This window comes from Cuculus canorus, chromosome 17 (assembly GCF_017976375.1).
Source record: "Cuculus canorus isolate bCucCan1 chromosome 17, bCucCan1.pri, whole genome shotgun sequence".
In the NCBI taxonomy this organism is placed as follows: Eukaryota; Metazoa; Chordata; class Aves; order Cuculiformes; family Cuculidae; genus Cuculus; species Cuculus canorus.
Genome location: NC_071417.1, coordinates 12,523,696 through 12,548,921, shown reverse-complemented (window position 1 = coordinate 12,548,921; position 25,226 = coordinate 12,523,696). Strand labels below are relative to the sequence as shown.

The window sequence follows — 25,226 nt, the reverse complement described above, 5'->3', positions numbered from 1 at the left end:
TCCAAGATGCAGGTGGACACAGAGAAGAAAAGTTTGATGGGAGCCAAAGACTGAGGTTTTGTTAGTGGGAATGGGAGCACTGCAGGCAAAGGTTTGAGCAGACATTATTCTGGGGTGTCCAGCTACAAATCCCACTTTGATTTGCAGTCTTGGCCTCTTAGAATCATAGAATCACTAAGGTTGGAAAAGACCTCTAACCTCATCTAGTCCAACCATCAGCCTAACTCCGCTGTGATTGCTAAACCCTGTCCCCAAGTGCCACGGCCACGTGCTTTTTGAACCCCTCCAGGGATGGAGACTCCACCGCTGCCCTGGGCAGCCTCTGCCAGGGCTTCACCGCTCTGTCAGGAAAGACATTTTTGTTCGTATCCAACTTAAACCTCCTCTGGCGCAACTTGAGGGCGTTTCCTCTCGTCCTATTGCTTGTTACTTGGGAGAAGAGACCAACATCTACATCACCACAAACTGCTTTCAGGTAGTTGTAGGGAACAATGAGGTCTCCCTTCAGCCTCCTTTTCTCCAGGCTAAACAATCCCAGTTCCCTCAGCTTCTTCTCATGGAATTAGTTCCTTCGACCCTTCCGCTGCTCCATTGCCCTCCAGCCCCTCGATGTCCTTCCTGTAAGGAGGCGTCCAAAATCAAACACAGGATTTGAAGGGCACTGAGTACAGGGGGACAATCACTTCCACACTCCTGCTGGTTGGTGGCTTATTCTCACACAACGTAGCGTGTTGGTTCCCAAGAGAACTGAGGGTATTAACTTCAAAAACTCAAGCGAGACACTGAAGCAATGCTACGGCATTAAATACGACGTATCCACTGCACCTGAATCAGCACCAAGCAACCACGCAAGCTGGTCAAGGGTCCTCCTGACATCAGTCTTGGAGTCTACATGAATGTGGAGGTTTTCGAAGGTCATCACATTTCACGGTAACATGTTTTCTGGGGTCAACTCTCTATCATTAAGATGGTAGGAGGACTTAGGAAAAGTAATTCAGAGGAGATTCAACACTGGCACAGGTTGCCTGGAGAAGTGGTGGAAGACCCATCCCTGGAAACACCGAATTTCAGGCTGGGTGGGGTTCTGAGGAGCCTGATCAAGTTGAAGATCTCACTGCAGAGGAGTCAGACTAGGTGACTGTTAAAGGTCCTTTCCAACCCAAACAATTTTATGACTGTACGATCAAGAAATAAGCTGAGTTATATGGAGCCATCCGAACAGCCAAGACCATTTTTTTCACTTCAGTGGTGCTGAAATCTCTTTGCTTATCCCATCCTTGTTCCCACTTAATACAAGGAAGAGGTGGTGAAACAGCAATAAATTGGGTGTAGCACTGCGTATGAAGCCACCTCTGTGATTCCTCAGGGTAGAACCTCTGCCTCTCACCACAAATCTACTCTCAGCCTTTCATTACTGCACCAGTTTATACAGAGAGAGAACACGAACTCTGTCCCCAGCAGCAGCGAGCAGGAATGTCAGGCTGGGATGGCAAAGCCAGCTTTTCCGACACAGCCTGGAGCTGGCTGCGTGCTTGGCAGCCCAGCGGAAGGCAGGGCGGTAATGGCAGGAGCATCACAACATATTTCTTCCTACAATGGCCAATGACAATGATTGTCTCAGTGGCATCATTCCAGGTGTCACCTCAGAAAGAAGGAGCACAAGCATAGGCAGAATTTGCCTGGTTTGCATTTCCTTTCAGCAGGAAGAGGTGGCACAACTTTGGTTTAACCAAAACCCAAGAAAATTGATTAACCAAGTTTGACAAGATTCAGTCACGCAGTCACTGCTACCTTGCTCCACCAAGCACCTACTCAGCCTTACTCCATCACACATCTGCTACAGGGAGCTTTTGTCATGCCACATCAGCCACTGCAGGGTGCAACCTGCAGACACCCAGCTCCCCTATGGTCTCCTGGGACCATAACCCACTATGGACCTTCTCCAGTGAGAGTTGGGAGCCCTGGAAGCCCACCACAGCCCAACCTCCAGACACGCCTCTTCTCCCTGACAACACAAGGAGCCCAGAGTGTTTGATCCCAACTCTGATGCTCCAAATGAGCTGGGGTGGCTGAGAGACATCATTAGTGCTGGAGGAAAATAAAAGGCCACAAAGGGTGGGTTTTTTTCCAAGACAGAGCACTGCATCCCTGTCCCTGCAGCTCCCACACTGTTCCAGCTCCACCAGCAGATGTTTCCATCATTAGCAAGACTTTTGTCTGAAGGTGAAGCTATGCAGCAAACCTGTACGCTGCTGCTAACGAAGCTGCGTGGGCAGAGGTTAAATGCTGGGGGTCAGCTTGGTGCTCAGATCGCAGCAGCAAGTGGGAGTTTGTGCTCACAGGGTGAGTGGGACGATCGTGTGAAGGTGGTGGGACCTCAGGGGGGTTTGTGTGATCTGCCCGGGGAACAAAGCATGGGGTGAAGACAGAAGCTGTGGGAAGGAGGGATGATGCAGAGCTGGGAATAGGAAAAGTTTTGCTCATGCACGCATCATATAATTCAGTTTGCAGCGTCTCACAGAAGCCAAGAATTGAGTAAGAGGCCAAAAGGGATGAGGCGTTTATGCAGCTAATGAGAACGCGCGGGCTGCAATCATCTCTGCTGGCGAGAGTGCCCCAGGAGGGTGTAAACACCCACTCCTGGCCTTCCACCAACCTCAGGACACTGGGAACACCAAAGAACCCTCCCTGGGGAGGGGGATAACAGATGACCTCTGTCAGGCAGTCTGTCTGTCCTGGGTACCAGCAGCAAGGTGCAGAGGATGGGCAGGGAAAGGAACTGCCTGCACCTTGCTGGAGCGCTGAGGAGAGGAGGCTCTCACTCCCTCAGAGCAGAAATTGTCATTGCACCCATCACCTTGGCTTTTCAGAGGACTTTCTTAGCCCCTTTTGGCTGCAGACAGTGCTGGCACAGAGGTGTGAGTGCCCTGCCTTCCTCTGGCCCTTCTGCAGGGGTCCTTGAGCACCACCACCATTCCCAGCATCGCTCCCTGCCACTGCCGTGCAGGACAGAAGTATCACTTGGCGAGTTGGGAATGAACAAATTTGCCCTTCTATCATAGCCACGTACAACATCCAAGAGCGTCAACCACTGCAGAGGAGAGGACATGGGGCTTGACCTGGCCAGCAGGAAGCCTTGATACAGCTACACACCAGACCCTGCCCAAAGCAGCTGCCCAGCTTCCCTCCTCACCCTCTTTCCCATTTTTTCCTCTCTTCTCATTTGTTTGTTTGGCCATCCAAGTATCTTTCAGCAGCAACAGGGTCTGGCAACCCAAAACTTTCCCTAGGGAAGAAGTTCGGGCATCCAGCGGCCAAGTCAGGAGACTCTGGAAAGTTACTCCGTGCCTGTCTCATCTCACGACTTGACATATCACCGCTGTCCATTTCCCTTCCCAAGGAAATCTGATTTGTTCCAAAGTTTATAGTTTCAGTGACCTAATCCCAGCATAGTTGTTCCTGTTTCCCTTTAATTTACTGCCACAGCTTGTATTAATTGATGAATTGCAGAGGGCTTGAACCAAGCTAATTGTTTTAGACAAAGAAAAAAAGAAGAAAGAAAGGGAGATGCGAGGTCCCTTAGTGGATTATGAAGGGATTTGAATAGGGAACCAGCAGCCACCAGAAAACAGAAATAGCTCCAAACAGAAGCAACTGTCCAAGAAGTGGAGTCTCTCCAGGCTGCCATTCGCAAGGTGCTGTCGTGCTGCTTGCATACAGAAATATCTTCCCTGAGGCGACCTTGAGGAGAAAGGCAAGGTTGGGAGAGGAGGGCTGTGATGGTCTCTCTGCTCTGCTGGCTTCCCCTCTCTGGCTCTGCACTCACCCAGTGATATAGGGGACCAGGGAAGCTTCTTGAGGACATAAAAAAGGACACAGATGTCACCCATCATCCAGCAAGGATGACGTAGGGAACCACAAGCTGCTCAGCTTGCCTGAGAAGGTGATGGAGCAATGACACACAAGAACATCGCTGTGAACCGCCAGCAGGGGTTTATCCAGCCTAAATTACTGCCAACAGACCTGATCAGCTTCTAGGCTGAGAGAATTGGCTCTGCGGACCAGCGCAGAGCAGCACGAGCCGTCTAACATCACTTTAGCAAAGTCTTTGACAGAATCTACTGTAGAATCCTCATGCCCAAATTGTGGATAAGCAGATAAATCGGGGACAGGGTGCACTCCCAGCTCATTTTTGAATGATACTAGATAGGAGGAAGCAGTTGACATGCCGGAAGGCAGGGCTGTTATCCCCAGGAACCCTGTGAGGGTGATAAAACACAAGGGATTTTCATCCTTGGAGTTATTAAAACCTTGGCGGGGTCATGGCCCTGAGCAAACCCTCTGGCCCTGCCTGGTGCAAGGATGCCCACGGTGCAGGCGGAGGAGGCAGGGTGCAAGGCAGAGCACAGTGATTGCTCACACAGACCAGGTTTGGAGACCTGGAGGTCCGTTCTAAGCAGAAAGCAACACAGATGAGGACAGAGGAGGAAGTGCCTCCACCCCTACGAGCTCCACCTGGTAGAACCACACAGCATTTCTAGTATTTAATGCTTAATCCCACGCTCTGGGCAGACAGCAGCCAGGTCTGATCCCATTGGATCTTGCAGCAAAGAGGGAAGAAGGGGTCCACTCTGCCTTTCCTCATCTCCCTGTCCTTGCCTTCCCTCTTCCATCATCTCCCCAGGGAGAAACGAGGCCCAAAGGAAAAACCCAGCTCTGGGGCAAACCGAGACCTTTCCAAGGAGTAGCACAGAAGCATTTCAGATATGAGGATGCACGGAAGGGCACGCTGGCAGACCCCAGGAGCAAAAGCTCACTCCCCTGGAGTCCCCGACATCCTCTGAACCACAGCACCATCCTATTAAAATATTCATGTTTTCCAGGAGAAATACTTGTTCCTTGTTGTTTTCCTGGCCAACCCCCCCCCCCACCTTTTATATAAATCAGTCCAGGCTCTTTCAGCATGGCTCTCACGGAGAGGTTGATTTATTCGGGAGCAACACAGGGAGTTTCCAGATTAACATTAATTGCTCTCCCAAATTACTTAATAGTTTAAATTGCAGTCCTCTCTTTGGAAATCATCTCAGACGGTTCAATAAAAAACTATCTTCGAAGAGACAACTGCAAATTGATAAAGTCTTTGAGACGAGGCTAATATCATTGCTGTCTGGCAAATTTATTCAGCTGAAACAACATGAGGAGGATAAACACCCTCACTCGGCGAGGAAGGCACTGCCTGCTACCGAGTTGCTCAATTTTCTTGTCCAGAGCCGCTCTTATTACTTGGAGAGAACCACAACGCTGCTGAAACAACACAGTGGACTGCAATGCCTGTGAACAAATAGCACCAACCTCTTCCTCGCACAGAAAAAAACTAAGATTTAAAAATTAATAATAATAAAAAAGCAAATGTTTGTGCTAGTTATGATGGGAGGCAGGGACTGGTGCTCCCCTCCGGGGGTTGATGTGGATGCAGGAGCTGGCTGGCAGCCACCAGGCTCCCGCAGAGTTGAAATTGTCACCTAGGAGGGAAGGGGAAAACTTGTTTCATTTTGGCCATTTCCCAATTTCCTAGACCCTCCGGGGGCAGGAGATGTGGCAGGGGAGGCCAGGGCAGGGCTGCGGGGCACACAAGGAAGAGCCGGATGCATCCACAGGGGGCTCAGCATCCTCCTGCTGTGGGAAAAGGGGGGGACCGGTAGAGACGCCAGTGAGGATGCAACCCTTGGCAAAGAGCCTTAAGACAACCTGAAGATGCAGGACCAAGAGGGTGGATGCAGAGGAAGCACCAGGGTGCTTTGGGGGGATGCAAATCGGGAGAGACACCCCCAGTTCACCAGGAGCATCCCCTCTGCCATGCAGTATTGGGGGCCACGGTGCAATCTGAGAAGATGTGTACCAAGGGCCGGGGAGAATCTCAGAGCAGCACAGCCAGGCTGACCATCCCAGGGTGAGCCCACAGCCAACAGCCCCCTGGGATCCCGCACACCCCGCTCCCATCCAGCCACTGCTCCTCCCTATGGCACTTGGTGACCTGTCCTTCCTAGGGACGAGCGAGTTGCCTGTTTCCTCTGGGTTTAAAACCATCTCTGGACAGTTTGGCCAGAGGGTGTTGGGGGAACGGGGTCTTTGCCGACACCGGGTGATGGGCAGCAGCTCAGACCTCTTTGCCTGTAACACAAACCCTGTGCGTGCTGGGTCCCCTCTGGCCCCCAGCACAGGGCATCACTCGGAAAACCATAGGGAGAAACAGATCAGGAAGGGTCTTAGATGCAACATGCTCAAAGAAGAGGATAAAACCCCAGCTCTTGCCCTGGAGAGCTGTGTGGGAGCGAGGGGGTTACCAGGAGCCACTGCCCAGCACGGTGCCAGGAGCCACAGGGATTTGAGAGAAAGCCCGGCGGAGTGCTGCCATCTGCTCCTGGCACCTCATGCCACTGCCGGAGCCCGAAAGCATGCGAGTGCATGGAGAAAACAAACCGCAGCCAGCCCTCCTGCTGCTGCGGCCGGCCGAAAGCAGCCAGCAGCTCTGCCACCCGTGCCGGTGGGCTCAGGGTGGGCAGGGGGCAGGCGCAGGCGGCTGGGGCACGGGCACACGGGGAGAAACAGCAGCCAGGTCTGCTCCAGCCAAGCTGCCAAAGCCCTTTGGGGTGTTTAAAGGGGGTGAAAAAAGGTGTTTAAAGGGATGCAGAAGACTGCCTGTGCTGGTGGTTTCACAGCCAGAGACATGTCCCCCCCATCCCTCTTGGGATGGCTCGTGCCGCAGGAGGGGTGGGAAACAGATGAGGGGATGCTGTGGGGTCCCCAAGGATGCACCGACAGCATCGGTTCTCTGTGTCACGGTGTCGGAAACACTGATACTGAGAGAGAACCTGGGGCACAAGCTCATCCTCCCAAGGATGCGCGGAAGCTCCTGGGGCTGCTGCCGAGGGAGGGATGCGGCGATGAAGCCCACGCTAAAGGGCACTCTCACGGCAACCTGCAGGGCCACAGCTTTGATGCCCCCCAGCCACCAGCAACAACAGCACTGAGATCCATTCCCATCCCTCCGGGAAGGCATCCAAGGGAGCCAGTTTAGCAAAGCAGCCAATTAAAGCAAGAAACAGGCAAACGGCAAGCACTGGCACACAGCCTCAGCTACCACAGCCCGATGGCTTGTGAGCAGCGGGGGAGAGTGGCTGAGTTTCCTGACCCACAACCCAACCCCTGCTTGGGGCTCAGCAAAAGAAAAACCCTTCAAAACAAAAACTAAAGAAAGTCTCATTCATCATTCATCCTCTGTTTGTTTTCTGCACGCCGCTAAGCTCAAACAAGCAAAACAGATTAGCTGGGCTCGTTTGTTTCCTACTTAATTACACCTCTTTGCCGCTGATGTAATATTTCAAGATTTGGGTTGCTAAGGCTGAAAATCCACCTGCCCCCATCCCACACCCACCTTGGCTTTTCATTCCCATCATGAAAAAGCCCAGATGGGGTATTTTGCGGAGAAAAAAAAAAAAAAAATCCCCTCTAATTATTGAGGAATTCAACACTCTGAATTCAGAAGCTGCCAGCGAGCGCTCAGGTTGTCAGAAGCAGATGGACGGCAGCTCCAGCTTTTGATCACAGTCTCCAAACCCCTCCCCAGGAAACAAGGAGAAGGGAGGGTGGGGGTGGGTAAGGACCCCACATCTGCAGCCACACGCGGTCCCGGATAACTTTAGTTGATCCCCCCAACTTCCCCCCCCCGCCTAGGATTGCTTTGGCATCAATAGGACTTCCCAGGAAGCCAGAGCAGCTGCTTGCCGACGCAGTTTGTAGATGATGTCCTTGCTGGAGGAAGGAGCACACGCCTCCCCACAGAAGCTGCTGTGCAAGCTGGAGGTGCCTCCCCTCCTCTTCTTTTCTTCCTCCCCTCCCCAGCCCCACAGCTGCCCCTCTACACCCCACATCACTTCACCAATGCAAACATGCACGGAAAATTTGCTGTAGGTAATCAAGGCAGAGCACACCTCACCAGCCCGTGGCATGTAGGAGAAGCTAAAAGTCCCAAAAGAGCACTAAGACGCACAAGAGAAGCTAAAGGTCCCAAAAGAGCACCAAGATGCACAGGGGAGGAATTAAGAGGGATTTTTAAGTGGATAAAACAGCCCTGGAGACCGCAGGTCATCAGCCTGCTGAGCCAGGAGGGAGCTGCTCCAACCAAAGCAGCAAAACATGTGCCCAAGGAGGGGAATAAGTAAAACACTCAGAGGCTTGGAGATGAGAAGTGATGCCTCTGCAATTCCCAGGCTAAGGGACCAACAGAAGACGGAGAGATGGGGAGAGTTGAGCCCCGTATCCCATCCCAAATAAACCACAGTGGTCCCACACCTGGAAACCTCTGCGTTGGGTGGGATGCAAAGACATTCACACCCCCCCAGCCATGCAGAGCCACCCGTCTGCCAACCGACAGCCAGACCGCCCCAGGTGCCCCGCCACCCCCAGCCTTACTTGTGTCCGGAGAGATCCGGGCGTCGGGCATCGTGCCCCGCTCGCCCCCATTGCAGATGCTCCTTGGCCAAATCTCCGCGTCCCCCCACCCCGCCGCGGCTTGCGGGATTTCAGCCCCAAAAGAAAGAGCAAACAAAAGGCACACACCGACTCCATCCCTCCAGAGCCGTCCGAGAGGCGGGGGGCTGGCCAGAGCTGGGGGGAGAGAGGCGCTGGGCTGTGGGAAGAAAGGGCTTTGCTTGCGGTGGAGCAGGCGGAGGGGCCAGTGGGAGCTGCGGGAGGGCTGCGTGCGCGGTGCCAAGCCGGCTGCGCAGCCCCAGACTGCTTTCCCACGGTGGCATTCACCCTCGCTGGGGCCCAACAGTGTCCCCATCCTCTCTCCAGGCTGTGCCCAACGCCACACAGCTCCCCAGGGACCCACTCTGCCCATCACCCCAGTCAGGGCTTCCCAGGGTTGGGATGGGGGAAAATTGCTTTTGGGTTTGGGTGACCAAAATACCCACGGGACACCCGGCACCAGCGCAGCCGCAGAGTCCCCGGCAGCGACTGGGAGCTGACGGAGTAGTTTGGTTATTCAGTAACTTTTAACCTCTCCAGGTGGAAGCCGTCTAATCACACGAGCTGTGGAGTTCGGCTGATTTTCAGGCATTTTGTGGTTTAGGGTCTGTCTCTCCCTTGGACTGACTGGTGGAGTCGCAAGGAAGAAGGGCAAGGATGAGAGCAAGCAAGAAATTTGGATTCATAACACCCAACTAATGGGAAAAAATGAGAAGTAGGAAGCCCAACAGCCTTCAGTGCTGCATAAATAGGCTGCAGTGGGTTGTCCCCTGCTTCCTGGGGACACGTGCACCGGGGATCATGACCTTCCCGTCTGCAAAATCCTTTCTCCTAAGCAGAACCAGTCACAGATCCAGGGAAAAGGCTCTTTCACCACTTCAACCGGGGTGAGCAAGGCTCTTTTTGCCTTAAACCAAAGCAATTTTATGTGTCTGTAAGGAAGGAGTTGAGTTTTTAAGCCACCCCCAAAAGAACAGGCAAGGAGCTCTCGTCCTTGATGCAGCAGTGGGGTTTTGTTTGAACTTCACCTCCTTGGCTCGATCAGGAGATAACGGGTCTGTCCAAGCAACTTGAAGGGTTTTGCATTGATTTTTCTCAGCTACAAAGTGAGGAAGAGCAGAAAAGGCACCTGCAGGCTCCTTGCCACAGCTTCAGCCCCCACATACTGCGAAGTCTGGTGTGCGCCCAGAGAATTAGGATGCATCCCAGGGCTCCTGCATTAATTAAACCCGTGCTTCAAAATTAAATAATCACCAAGGACCCTATTGTCTCCTCTACTTCCAATCTCCCCATGAAGACTCCAAAGGGAGAACTTGCACCTTGACTCAGCATCAGGTTCAGCGGCTGCAAAACCCCTGAGCTTTCCAGGCTCAGCTGGTGCGGAGGAAATTTGTTTCTTTAAATCTGAGAGACTTTAACCCCAAGCAAGAGCGTTCCAGCCCCAGTAGGGATGGATGTGGTTCACCTGCACATCACACCCACGTGGATGTGGCTGTCTTGGTCAGAAGCCTCTGCTTGACCCCAGGGAACCCAGAACTTGGAAAATAAAACTGGGTTTTAAACATCCTGTCCTGCTTGACATCAATACCTATAGCTCAAGTGCCTGCTATACTTTACACAAGCCCTCCCCATCCCAAGGTGACTCAGGTGTTGCTCTTGAGAATGTTTTCTTTCATGTCCTCCAGTTGCTCACTGTTTGCCTGGAAAAACCCCACTCTCATCCAGCTGGGAGCAATTTAACCCAGCATTTTCCTCCTCCAAACCCAGACTCGGTCCCCGTTGCTCTGCACCAGAGCCGTTTTGCCAACAAGTCTCAGTAAGAAAGACCTTTGAGCAATCACCTCACAGCAAAGGCACATCAACCAACTTTGTGGAAACAAGAAGGAAGGTGAAAAAGGCAGGAGGGAAGATCCTGGGCAGGAACGGGAGGCAGCTCCATCTGGGGTAATTGTTGTTTTATCAGCTTTCTAAGATTTGAAGGCAAGCCCTTTGCCTTCCCAGCCTTATTTCTGCAGGCAAGAGTGTTTTGAGCCTCAGCAACCATTTCCATCTGCCCCTTTAGGAGCTGCACACAACCTCCTCAGCCACTCAGCCCCTGGATTCCATCCTGCACAACAGGAACCCCAGCACCAACTCCACAGCATGCACCCCCAAAGCAGGAGCCCACCCAGCATTGCCCCAAGCCCTTGCACCAGCCCGGGTACACACAGACCCAGCGTGGGGTTCTCGCTCCACCAGCACAGCCTCCGGTCTTGCTCACCGCTGCGTCCAGGGCTGGATGCAGTGTTGTCCCCTTGGAAAGAACACGGACAGGGTTGTTCCCCAGGAGGCTGTGGTTGAGCCACTTGCCTGCACCCATCAATTGTGGGCAAACAGCACCCAGAGGCCCCTTCTCCTGCCAGGTGCATTGTATTTAAGGTGTGGGAGAAAGCACTAAGAATGGAGCAATCCATTTTCTTCCCAGCACCTCAGGCAGGTTCGCTCCAAGCCAAGCCCAGGGGCAGGACCTGGGGGAAACCACAAAGAGCATTTGCCCAGACACAGAGCGATGGATCCCTATAGATGAAACCTTCCTCTTCCCAGCAGAGCAGCTGGCTGGAGCCTCCCCACATCCTTGAGGAACAGGATCCATAGTCTGCAGAGCCAGTGCCGCAGCAGAGCTGGGGTTTAGTTGCTCCACCAGCGCGGTTGCATTGCTGTAAGGGCAAAGCATACTCAGAAAAGTCCAAGATGTTGGGTTTGGGGGGCTCTGGGTAAGGAGCGGGGACTGATCACCACATGGAAGGGTGCCACGTGGTAATCCAAGCAGCAAACCACCTGTGCGAGGGATAAGTAAGGAGTCATCCCCACCTAGGATCCTGGAAAAGAGGTTGCATGGAGCAAGCAGCTGAAAATACGAGTATATAAGTTAGAGCCTAGAAAACAAAGCAGTGTGGCCCGTGGCCAGGCTGAGGAAGGACTCATGGCTCCGAGGATGACTTTAATCACACCCCACACACACTCCCAAACCCCCAGCAGTCACGAGCATTATCTCCCGTTGGATTTGCAGGGCTGAAAATAGCAGTCAGCAGGTGAAACGCAACCTGGGGCTTGGCCACCACCGTGGCATCGCTCTAATATCAGTGTCCATGAGCCTGGGGGTAGTTGTCCCGTCCTACATCCCCCCAGCCACAGCTCAGCACCCACAGATAACAGAGCCTGTTGGTGCAACGTCAGATCGATGGTGCCAGCAGACATGGAGAAACAGCTGGTCCCAAAGCTTGGGGCGTTCCTAAAGTACCTCTGTGTAGAGCAGACAGCTAACCCGGCACTGTAAAAGCCCCGGAGATAAAAAGGTATTTATGGAGAATGATCTGCCAAGAGACCTTCACAGATCCCTCCATGAGCTTCCAGAGCTGATGCGTGACCAGGTGCATGATCCGTGTAGGAGTCGTCACATCTCTTTGCCCCACAGAAGGGCTGTATTGCCCCAGCAGATCACAGCCAGCATGAGTTTCCCCCCTGCACGTGGAGGGGAGAGCCCGGATCGAGCCCACTGCACACCCTCGGATTTTCATGCTTAGGGTCAAATAATGGTTTCAGGTCCCCCCTGCTCCTACCACTCCCAGAAAGAAAACCCACCCGGGCGTGATACCCTGCAGGGTCTGCCTAGAATCAGCTGCCCATGGTGAGGTGACCACCATATGGTGCCCTCCCCAACTCCATGGGGCTGGAGGGGATCAGGAGGAGCATCGCCTGGCTGAGCTCTCCCCACGGGGGCTGCTGGCAGAGGAGGAAGGGAGGAAAGGCCAAAGGCTCACCCGCAGTACCCGGTACCAGCCAGGCTGCTTCTCTTCACCAGCTGGATGTGGAGCCAAAGAGTGCTGCAGAGAATTCTTACTCCATGGCTACCCCTGGGGTGACAGCACTGTGGAATGGTTTGGGTTGGAAGGAACATCAAAGCCCATCCAGTTCCACTCCTGCCACGGGCAGGGACACCTCCCACTGGATCAGTTGCTCCAAGCTCCATCCAACCCGGCCTGGAACACCTCCAGGGATGGGGCAGCTCTGGGCACCCTGGGCCAGGGCCTCCCCACCCTCACAGCAAAACATTTCTTCCTAAGATTTCATCTCAGTCTCCCCTCTTTCAGCTCTAAACCATTCCCTCTTGTCCCATCCCTGCACTCCCTGAGAAAAAGCGCCTCTCCAGCTTTCCTACAAGCCCCAATGGTTATGGATGGGTGTGGAGTCTTCCTCACACCCTACGGAGAACCACGGCAGTGCCTGGCACCCCTACATGCCCCAAAAGGTCAGCTTGCACCCAAGCGGGATGACCTCTCCACCAGACGCAGCCCTCCAGGCTCCAGGGACAAACCACAAGCTGCGGATTTATTTCCAGAGGGGACCTTGAGCACCACAGTCCCACTTCCACACCACCAGAACCTCATGGAACACCCATGGCAAGGGGTGCCCTATCCCCCCAGGTGCAGGGTTTGCTGCACAGACACAGAAAGCCACCCGGTCCCCAATAAATATAATATATATATTCTAATATATATATATTAGAATAAATAAATAGCTGCAAGGCATGGGAAAACCTTCAGCCAGTTTTTCTACCTGGTGTTGCTGAGGGCACGGCTCTTTAACCTTCAGAAGTAGTTGCAGGTGCAATGTTTAAGACAAAAAGCTTGGAATTGGGAATTGCTGCTTCTTCCTAGGCCCTGAGGGAAAGGTCCTGTGGTGGGAACCAAGATAGAGGTGAGGACAGGAAATCTGCTGAGCAATGGGACAGCAGGACCTCAGCCAGGGCAGGGCCTTTCCTCACAGTTGGGAAGAGGAGGATGGAAACCCCAGAGCAAAACACGAGGGGAAGCTGGGCAGCTCCCCTATATGCCCTGGCTGTCATTAATCTCGTTAAGCAGCCAGGTCTTTCTGTAAAGCAGGATCAGCTCCGCTCCAGCCCAGAGCAGCAGTCCCGTTGAAGGGCTGGTGGCCGTGATAGAAACAGCCAAATAGTCCATACACTGTCAGCAGCCCATCCGGGGCTTCCCACAGCCCCCACGATGCTCTCCAGGACATCCATGGTGGAGCAGGCTTGGACTGTCCCAGCACGCCCTGCTCCTGGTGGAGAACAGCCCTTGATGAGTTAATCAAGCCTAATGAAGAGCTGGAGCTGGGCTTTGTCCCCCAGCCCACCTGTACATCCCCTGAGCAGCACCCCCAGCCTCTGCTGGGGTGGCTCGGGGGGCTCAGCTCACCCTCGGTGCCCCAGAAGTGGACCAGTCCTGCGCTCCAGCGGCGAGGGCTCGTTGAGGCTCCTGGGAATGCCCGAGCGAGCCTGGGGAGGAAACATAAATTAAAGTGGCCAAACAATACCCCATTGTCAGGCAGTGCCACAACCCCAGCCAGTCCCAGGGAGGACTGGCACCAGCAGGATGGTCCAAGCCAGCCCAGGTCAGCGATGCGGGACCCTCGCTAGCCCCATCCTGAGGTCCCCGCAGCCTCCAGGGCCACATTCTGGCTTTGGCTGCAGCACAAGTATTGTGTTAACCTGCAGCGGTCTTCCTGCTCTTCACACCCTGTGCAGCTCCAGCTCCCTCTGGGAGCCCCCTTGGTGCTGGGATGGGATGGCTGAGAGCACTGGCTGGGGGCCACGGCTGGTTCTCACCCTTTGGGCTCAGGTCTTGGCTTTCCTCCAGCCTCTTTGTCTCCCGTTTCTGCTGATACAGAGCGGGACGGGGAACCTAAACCTGCTGGCAGCAGGCACGGTGTCTGGAACCATCCCTGTGGTGGCAGCGTGGTCCACGTGGTGAGCTGAGGCTCACAGCCGGTGCCCAAGGTCTAAGAAGCGGGTGAACCATCGTGGCACTCACATAACTGATTCTTTTTAAGTTCAGATCAATAAAAAGCTTTATTCTGGGGGCAGCCAAGAAAGACACACGTGTATAAAACATCGAGAGTCTGGACGGAGGGTGGGTCACCCAAACAGCACCCAACACGCATGGGGACACCTCTGAAGCCACCTTCCCAGTGAAGATGTGGATGCCCTCTGCTCTCCTCCTTTTCCATCAGCATAGCTGACCTCCAAAGGGTTACTAACACAAAGAAAACAGCCCTGTTTGGTGACTGTACCCCCGCACACCCGCCAGGCTGGCTACACTCTAGTTGTGCCAATGCCATCAGCACTTGAACCCACATGGAAGCAGCGCCCACCCTGAGCCTGGTGGCTGTGGGCTCTCCCAGCAGCAGCGGCAGGAGGGCTAGAGCCGATATCCTGGGGGTTTAGCTCCTCTTTCATTCCTTGCGTTTATTCCTTGCCTATGAAATATTAATGGCTCGTGATTCATCAACAGCAAGAAGGAGATTACGGACACGTGTATGCATTCATGTGGCTCTCCGATGCACATACACACGCATATTGATATATGCAGATATGTATTCAGAGGCGCCTCTAATCCACCAACGCCATTGTTACGGCTGTTTTGGGGATATATTGCACATTTATCCCCATCCTGATGCTGGCATCTCATTAGGCACAAGCCAGGGGGGAGCTCAGAATTCCTGTGCTGGGCTCAGCAGGGGCTCGGCGCTGCCACCAGCATTTCAATTAGCGGCTCCGTGCCTGGAGCGCTGGAGCCATGTCTGTCCAGTTACGCACCAGTGCCAACCAGCTATGCTCCAGACTGGTGAAACCCCTCCAGATTTACACCAGGGTAAACACCAGCCCCTCGTTTATTGCGTAGGCAGAAGAGATGGTGACACTGCAGTGCAGCCAGCATCCCATTTAGCCCGCAAGGGAGCCAGGGAGGTGGCAAAGTCCCTGGCACGGTGAGGGCATCAAGTGGTGGCTCTTTATGCCCAAACCCCCTGTTTCTCTCTCCTCTGGAAGATCCATGCCCAACCACAGCAGCTCCCTTCTACCCAGCCTTGCCCTCCCCATCCTTCCCAAGAAAATCCCCCCAGCCGCTCCGCCACTGCTCCCGGCCCAGGATGTGCCTGGTTTAATTGGTTACTGGCTTCTGCAGGCTTTGAAAGATGAAAAGCCCTCGATGGGAGAAGTGTTGAGTGTTCATGGTTTATTAATGGCAAGCCATCATTATTTTACCTTTCAAGCACTCAGGTGATAGTAAGGAGGGAAGGAGAGGGGGGGATGTGACACGAACCCTCCACAACTTCTCCATCTCCTACCACCAGGTACCACCTGTGCTAGTCCCGCAAGCAAATGCTGCCGCTGCGTTCCGATGGGCTGCTTTACAGATTTATGGTGGCCCCCCAGTAAAACAGCATGCGAGACGCAAACAAAGAAAGCAGCAGATGCAAGGAGCCTCCGGCACTTCATCACTGGGCTCAGCCATCCCCACAGGGGTCCAGCTGGGGAGGAGCATCCCCCTGGCACACTCCCCACTTCAGCCTCTCTGCCGAGCAGAGCTGCATGGAGATTTATCTGCTGCCTGCCCCATAATTCGCCCATCTCCCCGGCTTTCAGCTGCTGCGTCTCCTTGTGGCTGCCGTCCAAATGTTTGCTGTGAAGTATTGTCCTCAAAGAGCTGGGCTGAGAGCCGACATGGTGGGAGAGAGGGAAAGGGGATCCGGCAGCATCGTGTTTTCCCCCGGAGCATCACTGGACTAGAGGTTGGCACCAAGATGCTCCTGGGGGTCTGATGGAGGAGACTGGTCCAGAGCCTGCCACGGACAAATACTCCCACCCCATCACCGGCTCCTGGGGATCTGATGGAGGAGAGTGGTCCAGAGCCCATCACGGACAAATACTCCCACCCCATCACCGGCTCCTGGGGATCTGATGGAGGATACTGGTCCAGAGCCTGTCACGAACAAATACTCCCACCCCATCACCGGCTCCTGGGGATCTGATGGAGGATACTGGTCCAGAGCCCATCACGGACAAATATTCCCATCTCATCACCGGCTCCTGGAGATCTGATAGAGGAGAGTGGTCCAGACCGTGCCATGGACAAATAGTCCCACCCTATTATTGGCTCACGGGGGTGTGATGGAGGAGAGTGGTCCAGATCCCACCATGGACAAATACTCCCACCCCATCCCCGGGCTGCGATGCCGCTGTGGAGCAAAGAGAGGGCAGGGAGTGTCGGGTGGCGCAGGGATGCCGAGCAGCACAGGGTTGCGATAGTTTTCGAAGGTTTCTTGTTTAGTTTTGTTTTTTTTTTTATTGGCATAAATAATTCATACACTGTCACCTCACCAAACACTGCACGAGAAACCACGGGAACAAATGGCTATCCATTTCTGCAGGTCACAGAGATTCGCACTCAGTCAGACAGCTGAAATTATAAATACTTTCTTCAAGTGTAGAAAACGTTATAAATGTTACTGTACAAATTTACATCGGGGAGATCCATCGTGCCTTTCTCAGCGATTTCTTTTTGTTGGGTAGTGGGTGATATCTCTTTTTTTTTTTTTGTTTATTTTCTTTGCACCAGAATCAACTGTTCTTTTCCAGTGACGAGAGTTTTGCGACGACGACAACAAAATATATCTATATATATTTATGTATATATTTATAAAAAGAAAAGCGGAAGAGGAAAAGGGAAATGAAAGTCAGCTCATTCTGCAACAGTCAGAACTAACACAGAGAAAACAAAGCAGGCCACCGAGTTCAGTTTGAAACTGTACAGGATTTAGAGCTCGTTATATATGTATATATCTATATACATACATATAGAGATATGTATATATATTTATATATACCTTATGTACAAGAAAATGTCACAGCGTACTTTACAGGGACTGGAAATTAAAGGCGGCTTTTGCAGCTGACCAAGCTTCCCCAAAAAACCACTATTTGCAAGAAAAATAAATTAATTAAAATAAATTGAAATAAATAGATGGCAAAGAAAGGAAGCAGGAAAGCGAAAGTGCCCAGTAAAGCGCCGACCGCCAGCGGGCTCGACCCGGAGCTCCCTGCGGCACTTGGAGGTGCAGAGAGCATCTCACAGCACCACCACCGCATGGCCACAGAGCATGGCCAAAGAGACCAAGCTGGAGGCACCAATCCTTCCACAGCATCTGGCAAAGGCTGAGCAGCTCCTCCTCCACCTCCAAGACATTCATTTCTGCCTACAGTGTGTCTTAAAAACTTAATAGTCTCGGCTCCTGCCGTGGTCAAGCACTGGATAAAAGTTGCTGAGGTTGGATTCTGAGCTCATCATTCCCAGGAACCACCCAGTCATGGCTCAAATCCGGTAATTTGGGAAGAAGAGGGGGATAGAAGAAGCAGCAGGATCAGGGGATGTGATTTAGCAGCCAAAGGAGGATCTCGTGCTTTGGGGCCGGTGCAGCACCACTACCCCACCGCTGGCAGTGCTTTCACCACCCAGCCCCAAGCGTGGTGTTCCCTGTGAGCACTGAAATGCCGGATAAAAACTCAGACAGCAGCAAGGTCAGGGACTGGGAAGCTTGGGGAGGGGCCTCGGAGGGGGAGCGAAAGGATGAAGCAGCTGAGAGCTGGAGGACTGGACCAGGACAGCATCGCTGGGGCTGCTCCGCTGCAAGAACCCGAGGATGTACCCTGAGGTTGGGGATGGTTCCTTATGTCTCGAGCTGCTGCTCGAAACACCACTGTGCTAAAATCAGCTCAGCACGTCTGGAAATAACCCCTGTCTCTCCTCTAGCTCACGCAGCTAAACTGAGCCACCGGATGGACTTTCTCGCTCCTTCGGATCTCCTATTAGAGGGCATTGTGGAGAGTTTCTCCTACATTCTCTCCCTGCTGAAGGGCTGGATATTTTTAAACTGAGGAAAAAAAAAAACCCCACATCTCCGCACAAAGCTGGAGTCAAAAAAAACAAAGAACAACAACAAGAAAAAAAGATAAGATTTGTTGGTTTGGGGTTATTGGGTTTTTTTTTTTTAATAATTAAGACTTTCAAAAATAAGAAGGCATGATGCAAATAACACGGCTGCATAAACAACCGTTGCTGTGCTGAATGGAAGGGAAGGAGCTGCTCTTCTGAGCTAATTTATGATAAATACAGGGCAGCTATTTTTCCATCGATACTATTGTGCAATGGCTCTGCTTGTGAGACGTTACGGTGAGGGAAAAGGGGGGAGAAAAAGGAGGGAGATGGAGGAAGATTTGTTGGCTCCAGGAGCACTTAGCTCCTTTTGGATGCCCAAAATCCAAGGGAGAAACACTCGGCCAAGGCCACCACAGAGAGTCCCGCGCTCCCACGAGGACCAAACCAGCACACTCATCAGCTCACTTCTTTCCTTGGCATCTGCCAAGGGCTGCTGAGACCCCACAGGAAAATATGCCAAGGTGAGACTTTCCAGGCAAGTAGAGGGTTTGGGGCACAGAGAGCAAAGCCACAGTAAGTCTTTCAAGACTGATGTTGTACTTTCCACCATAAACCTACACAACATCTATCAGGCTACAGCACTTTGCCGCTCCTGGTGCTGAGCACCACCTCCTTCATCTTCCCAACACACTCTACTTGCTACTGCTCGCTTCGGAAGCTCATGCCTACTTAGAAACCAAAACCATCGAGCGAGGAGGACAGTATATTTCTACAGCACTTGCTCCATCTGAACTTCGTTTGGGAACCGGTGATTTCATGGTGAGACCTCCCCACGCCCCCCTGGCAGCCGAGACCTCCAGCAGTGGAGGTTCGCTCCCTCCCGCAGACCCTGGGACCACCATGGGCGAAGGCATCGGTGAAAACTCAGAGAGACTCTGAGGTTTAGTGCAACATTTATGGCACGTGTGTGCGAGCGCACAGAGGATGGAGAGGGAATGAAACAGCAGGGAAGGGTTGGGATGGGGGACGACAGGCAGCAGAGGACATTGTTGATGGGGGCGATGAAGAAGCCAGTGTGTGTTAGCGTGGGAAGAGGTGGGATGTGGAGGAGGTAGAGGCCAAGCAGCCATGGAGCATCCTTTACGATGAGGTGATGCTCAGCCACCTACGCTGAGTTCTACAGCATCATGCCCAGGAGACCACAAACCACCAGGAGGCAATTAGCACAAATGAGGGCTCACGCCACCCTCATGCTCGCTCATCCCACGTGGTCTCATCCCCACTTTGTGCAAAATATCTTAGAGTGAGATGTGACTCCATGGCACAGCAAACACCCCAAAAGCATCACCCGGGGACTCATCCAGACCAACCTTCCGTCAGTACACTTGGAGGCCAGATTCACCCCTCCCTGCTCCTGCCCACTTCAGACTGTATACACATGCACGCGTGCAAATTTGAAGAAATAAAAGCATCTTCTTACATGCCCCTACAATTAAAGTAACATCGCTTCTTATCTGCAATTAGGTTTCTAATCTTCATTTACTTATGCTAAACCAGTTCAAACGCCGGCAATTGGGACTCGGAGGAGCAGCAAACAAACTGGGGATGGTTAGTTTGCAGAGCTTCGTCATGTCTTCAAATTAAAGCTAACTTAGACTAGGATTGAATTATTCAGAATGGTTCCTGTCAAGCAATTACGCTCAATAAAGGCCTGAAAATGCAATTTGCTATCATCTGTCGCTCGACAGCTCATCTAATGGGCTCGAGGCCCCATCCAAACTGATGAAGAGAGGGAGATACCAGCACATGGTATTCAGATGGCAACACCGGCTCCGAGACACTGTCCAAAGAGCATCTCTCCGGGGAGGTCCGGGATTTGGTTGATGGAGATGAATATGCAGGGGAAAACGGTCCTGGGCATGAGTGCTTGGTTGGGGAGGGATGCTGAGACAACATAGCTTCCATGGGGGGGCTGGGAAGGGAGATGCTTACTCTGTACAACCAGAGTCCATCCGCATCCCTCCGGCCATGAGCTCAGGGGAGGCAATGGGAGAGGGGAAAGGTCCCAACCATAGTCGATCCCGCTCTGCTCAGCTCCACAGCATCCCCAACCCCAAGGCTTTGGCAGTGACTTCAGGAGCGAAGGTCAAAGCCAAAAGCAAAGCAGCGCTGAGGAGGGTGAGAGGGAAAGGCTCACTGATTAGATACATGCGAAGGCAAACAGCTAAATTAACAGGAATGTGAAGATGCACCCTGCCGATAGGGAGACCTGGGGGAGGGAGCATAAGTGGGCATGGCCGGGAGGTAGAGAAGCCACTTCTGAAAGGTCACCACAGCCCATTACAGGGCTGCTGAGGTGCCGGGGAGCAGGACTCCTCCAGCTCTGGCTCTGCAGATGCATTTCCCTGTGGGGGGCAGCTAATAGCAGCGGCACTCGCTGGCCCCGGCAGGCTCCAGTTGCTAAACTTATGAATCAGCAACATTTCCCCCTTTTTTTTTCAGTAAGAAAAAATGAAGGAAATTAAATAAACCCATCAAGAACAAAGCAACCTGTCCCCAGCTGAGCATCATGAGCACTGACCACGCTGACCAGGACCAGAGGAGCCCTCGGGTGAAATTGAAGCCGTCTGCCTCATGGGTTGCCCCTGCTCGGTGGGGAACACACTCAAGACTTGACCTCACGTGCATTCAGAGCCACCCACCATCCCCATCCCACCACAGCTGGGTGTCCCGAGGGCTCTCTGAGGCTCGGCCGCCAGCTCAGCTCCTCCAGAGAGGCTTCCCAGGGTGAGATGCTGCAGGGGAAGAGGCTCATTCCCGTCCTGCTGTCTGCTCACGGCGTCCACTGCTCCTCCGTAGCACAGGGTGGGAAGTTGGAAGGAAGAGGAGAACTGCTGGGGGGAGGAAGGCACCGTCCCTTAACTCCTCCTGTCACAGCCTGGAAGGGACACAACACAACAGAGTCAGCACTGGATGCTTTGTCCCACGGCAGCACAGGGGTTTCGCAGGGCAGCTCATTGCAAAAAGCCTCCCCAGGTGGGTTTGCCGTGCAGCTGCCCTCGAACGCAGCAGCATGGGAAGTTGCATGGTGCTGCACCTCCACCCCAGCCTGGTTCGGGTTTTCCTGGCGCAGGCAGCTCTGGGGTTCAGTATCATCTAGAAAGGAAAGGGCTTGTTGGGTACCACACACCTCAACGCCATCCCTGCACATCCAGGGTCTCCCAGCAACAGGGCTGCGGGGCTTTTGTCTCCCATCTCTTTCATGCAGGGGCGGCAAAGTCCTCGGGTACCACAGGCAGCTCATCTCTACGCTAATCCAGGGCTCCTGGGCAAGCAGGGACCCCGTGGGGAAGCTGGGACCTAACGCAGGGGCTGGAGCCAAGTCCCTAAGGGAAGAGGCAGCTCAGATGGAAAGCAAGTGCCGCGCTGAAGCATCCTCCCTCCCCTCACGCTTAGCAAAAGATGGGGTTGGTAATTAAGGGGAAGCTGCCGGGCAGTTAAAGCTGGAGGCAGGCAGAGCGTGGCACGGTGATTACAAAAACCTTCCCAAACCCAACCGAGCAATTACACAGCCTGCTGCTTTGGGGTTCATCAACCTTCAGCTTTCCTTGCCCGGCTGCCGGAGCCACCCTGGTGCCTGCTCGGAGCACGGATTGGTAATTAACTTCCCTCCTGATTAACGGCTTACGTTCCGGGTGATTTGGGGGCCATCTGACTGCTGGCTTTGTGGTGTTCCCAGGAGCCCCTCGTTAGCCCTGAGCACATGGGGACAGAGGTGGTACAGGGGACACTCCAGCAGCTTTTGCTAGCCCATAACCTTGGAGCCACCCGTGCTTGTCATACAGATAAGGAAGCGAGGAGGTTTGGTTATCAGATACAGGAGAAGAAATCAGCATCTCTAACCCTCAGTGGGGTCCAAGAGGGATGCTCGAAGCAGTCAGAAGTGCCCTCGCTTCTCTCCCTTAGTCCACCTTTCCCTCCCACCCTCCTGGTTTCCAGCCTCCACGGGCTGGGGATGCACACCAGGAGAAGGAAAAACCTCCCCATGTGCCTGCAGCCTCCTCATGGATTGGGCTTTTGGTCTTATTTGTCATAATAATATGACTTTCAGGGAAGAAAATCAGTTTCTAAGTGATTCTTCTACATTTTTCCTGCTGTTACCAACAGGCCAGACCCTGAGACCCTGACTGGGGACCCATTTCCACTGCATCTGCTGAAGCAGAGAGATGTGACTAAGCCAAAGCAATGAAATGGAGCAGGACTTGGCCACAAGCTTTCTGCGGGAGAAGAAGAAACCATGCTCTTCTTCCACTGCTGGAAGCAGGCTGCAGGTGCGGGGAGGGAACCTGGGCAGGGCATCCACCCCATCAGTTAAATCTGGGCAAAAGAAGGAAAAAACACCTTCCCGGGAGGGAAAGCTGCTCAGAGATTGGTGCACAGGCAGGCATAGGAGCCATGGCCAACGTCCCCAAAGACGTCCCTAAGGTCCTGGCTCCAGCCCACCCTTGGTCCTACCCTGCTTCTTCCTCTTAGCACTGGTGGAGCACATGATGAGGCTCCTCCTGATCACCTTCAACTACTTTCCCAGGCTTTTTCACCCCAACAAGGACAGCCAGCACTGCAGTAGCAGCTGGCATGGGCACAGAACTCTGCGACCACCCTTCCTACCCATCCTTGCCCTCCTCCATGGCATCGATACATCCACAGCTTGTCCTCGCGCTTCCCCACCACCAACGCCAGCCATCCAGCTGTGACAGTGGGGTCCCGAGGAGTGTGGGCGCTGCCAGTACGGGGAAGGACAGAGAGGGGCAGGGACTTACTCTGCTGACTTCCAGAAGTGCCCAGGGTGGGAAAGGCGACGGTTGCGCTTTGGCAGTTTCTCCAGCATATCCATGAGCTTGGTGAAGGTAGGTCTCTCCTCTTGCTCATAGGCCCAGCAGAAGAGGAGGATGTCCTGCAGCCACAGAGGGCAAGCGCGTGAGCAAACAGAGCCAGTCTCTCTCTCACAACCCCCACGGTCAACATTCACACTGTGAGGACAACATCACCACCACCGTATCCTTGAGAAGGTCAAGCAGATGTGCCTATCCTGTAAGGACTCTGTCTCCACCACCACATCCTTGAGAAGGGCTAAGGTGGAGGGGTTGCATTCATCCCACAAGGACCCCATCTGCACCACCGCATCCTCAGGAAGGGCTGAGGCTAAAGAGACACATCCATCCATAAGGATCCCATCTCAGTCACCGCATCCTTGAGAAAGACTGGGGCCAAGGGGACGCGTCTATCTCATGAGGACCCCACCTGCACCACCACATCCTTGAGAAAGGCTGCAGAGGATGGGACGTGCAAGCTGAGCTGATACTTGTGCCACAGCAGCGGGACTGAGCCTCATCAACTGGGCAGGGAGGGACCGCTTGCTGTTATACTGGCAGATTCCGGGCAGCACAGAGTGTTTTTCAAGGGGAGCCTCCAGGCAGGGTTTGCACCAGTGGCGCACGTCCCCCCTCCATGCACACAGACACAGGGCCCCAGCACCTGCCCCACACCACCTACCGAGATCTCCTTGCCCATCCCGATCTGGCTGAGGTTGGGCTTCATCCCACTTCCCACCTGCCAGATTATCGCCTCTGCTGGCTGCGTCTTGAAGGGCCATTCCCGTGCGTGCAGCTCGTACCAGATGGTGCTGTTGGGAGACAGCAGGGATTAGAGACGGGAGGAGCTGGGAGGCATCCTCGGGACAGACACCCGGCCACTGCACCTGACTCCACCATCTCTCCCTGCTCCAGGACATCCAGGAGATGCTTTATCCCACATGACACCAGAGGTGCTCAGGTCTCGCTACAGAGATGTCACCACTCCTGTTTTCCAGATGGGGAAACTGAGGCTGACAACTTGACCGAGAGCAAGCCCCCAGCCTGCCACAGTCCCCAGTTTACACTGGGGAAGAACCTGGACCATGGGCAGGAGGATGGAAGTTGATGGGAAGCACGGGCAGAGGTGTGTGCAGAGCCGGCAGCCAGTCCGGAGGGGCGAGTCTCCCACTTGGCTACAATAGCGCTTCACCCCGTTGCCTGCAGAGCAGCTGAATAGATGATGTGGGAGGTAAATACGCGGTCCAGCTGCCAGGCTGGCATTTCTAATTCTGCCACCTGGTCCAGCTGTGCAGGGCAGTGAGCCCCAGGGAAGGACAAGCATTCACTTTCACTCCAACTTTTCCCTTTTTCCTCTTCAAAAACCTTTCCAAGCTGCAAAAAGCCATCCAAGCCATGGTGTTCACCATCCCCAGTGCCCTCACCGGCCGATGGCACACACGAACCATCAGCCATCTGCCACTGCACCGCTCTTCGCACTAAGCCAAGCCCTCCTTTCCGTGAGGACTCCCAAAGCCAAGGGAATATCCCCAAACAAGTGGGTCTCCGGTTGAGCTGGTGGCCGCCCCCGCGGTCCTCCGCCTCCGCTTCCACCTGGGAGTTTTGCATTCTCATCTTCTGGCACCCGGAGGCTGGATGAGCCCCGACTCCTGCAGTGCTGGCCTCAATTTCCAAGGCAATTTCCCTGGACCTTCTTTTCCCTTCAAAGGATATCATCACGGCCAGTAAAAATAGTGAGAAATGGGTCTGTTCAGCCTGGAGAAGAGGAGACTGTGGGGAGACCTCATTGCGCTCTGCAGCTTCCTCACATGAAGAAGAGGAGGAGCAGGCGCTGAGCTCTTCTCTCTGGACCCAAGAGAATGGCAGGAAGATGCCAGGGGTGGGTTAGGTTGGACATTAGGAGCAGGTTCTTCCCCCTGGGGGTGGTGGAGCACTGGAGCAGCTCCCAGGGAAGCAGTCACGGCACCAAGCCTGACATTATTCCAGAAACATTCAGCCAACGCCCTCAGACATGTGGTGTGCCTGTTGGGGTTGTCCTGTGCAGGGACTGGAGTTGGGCTCGATGATCCTT

The 25,226-nt window shown here is 53.7% G+C and overlaps 2 protein-coding genes across 7 annotated transcripts in view; both read right to left on the bottom strand.

The window, feature by feature from the left end:
- The window catches only part of NOS1 (nitric oxide synthase 1), a 79,508-nt gene extending 66,260 nt beyond the window's left edge, over nt 1-13,248 (bottom strand). The window contains exon 1 of one of the 3 annotated variants that reach the window (XM_054082593.1): nt 13,126-13,248. The gene's annotated coding sequence lies outside the window, so the exon portion shown is untranslated. Of the gene's footprint in view, nt 1-8,472; nt 8,545-8,619; nt 8,727-13,125 lie in introns of those variants that run through there. The other 2 variants (XM_054082594.1, XM_054082596.1) reach the window with 2 other exon arrangements.
- A 3,460-nt stretch (nt 13,249-16,708) lies between these two features.
- KSR2 (kinase suppressor of ras 2) overlaps nt 16,709-25,226 on the bottom strand; it is an 87,336-nt gene continuing 78,818 nt past the window's right edge. For 3 of the 4 annotated variants that reach the window (XM_054082754.1, XM_054082755.1, XM_054082758.1), the window contains 3 exons: nt 23,838-23,967; nt 23,105-23,238; nt 16,709-21,222 (listed from right to left, as the gene is read on the bottom strand). In XM_054082754.1, coding sequence (XP_053938729.1) covers nt 21,216-21,222; nt 23,105-23,238; nt 23,838-23,967 — 271 coding nt within the window. In that variant the 3' untranslated portion in view covers nt 16,709-21,215. Of the gene's footprint in view, nt 21,223-23,100; nt 23,239-23,837; nt 23,968-25,226 lie in introns of those variants that run through there. The other variant, XM_054082757.1, reaches the window with a different exon arrangement.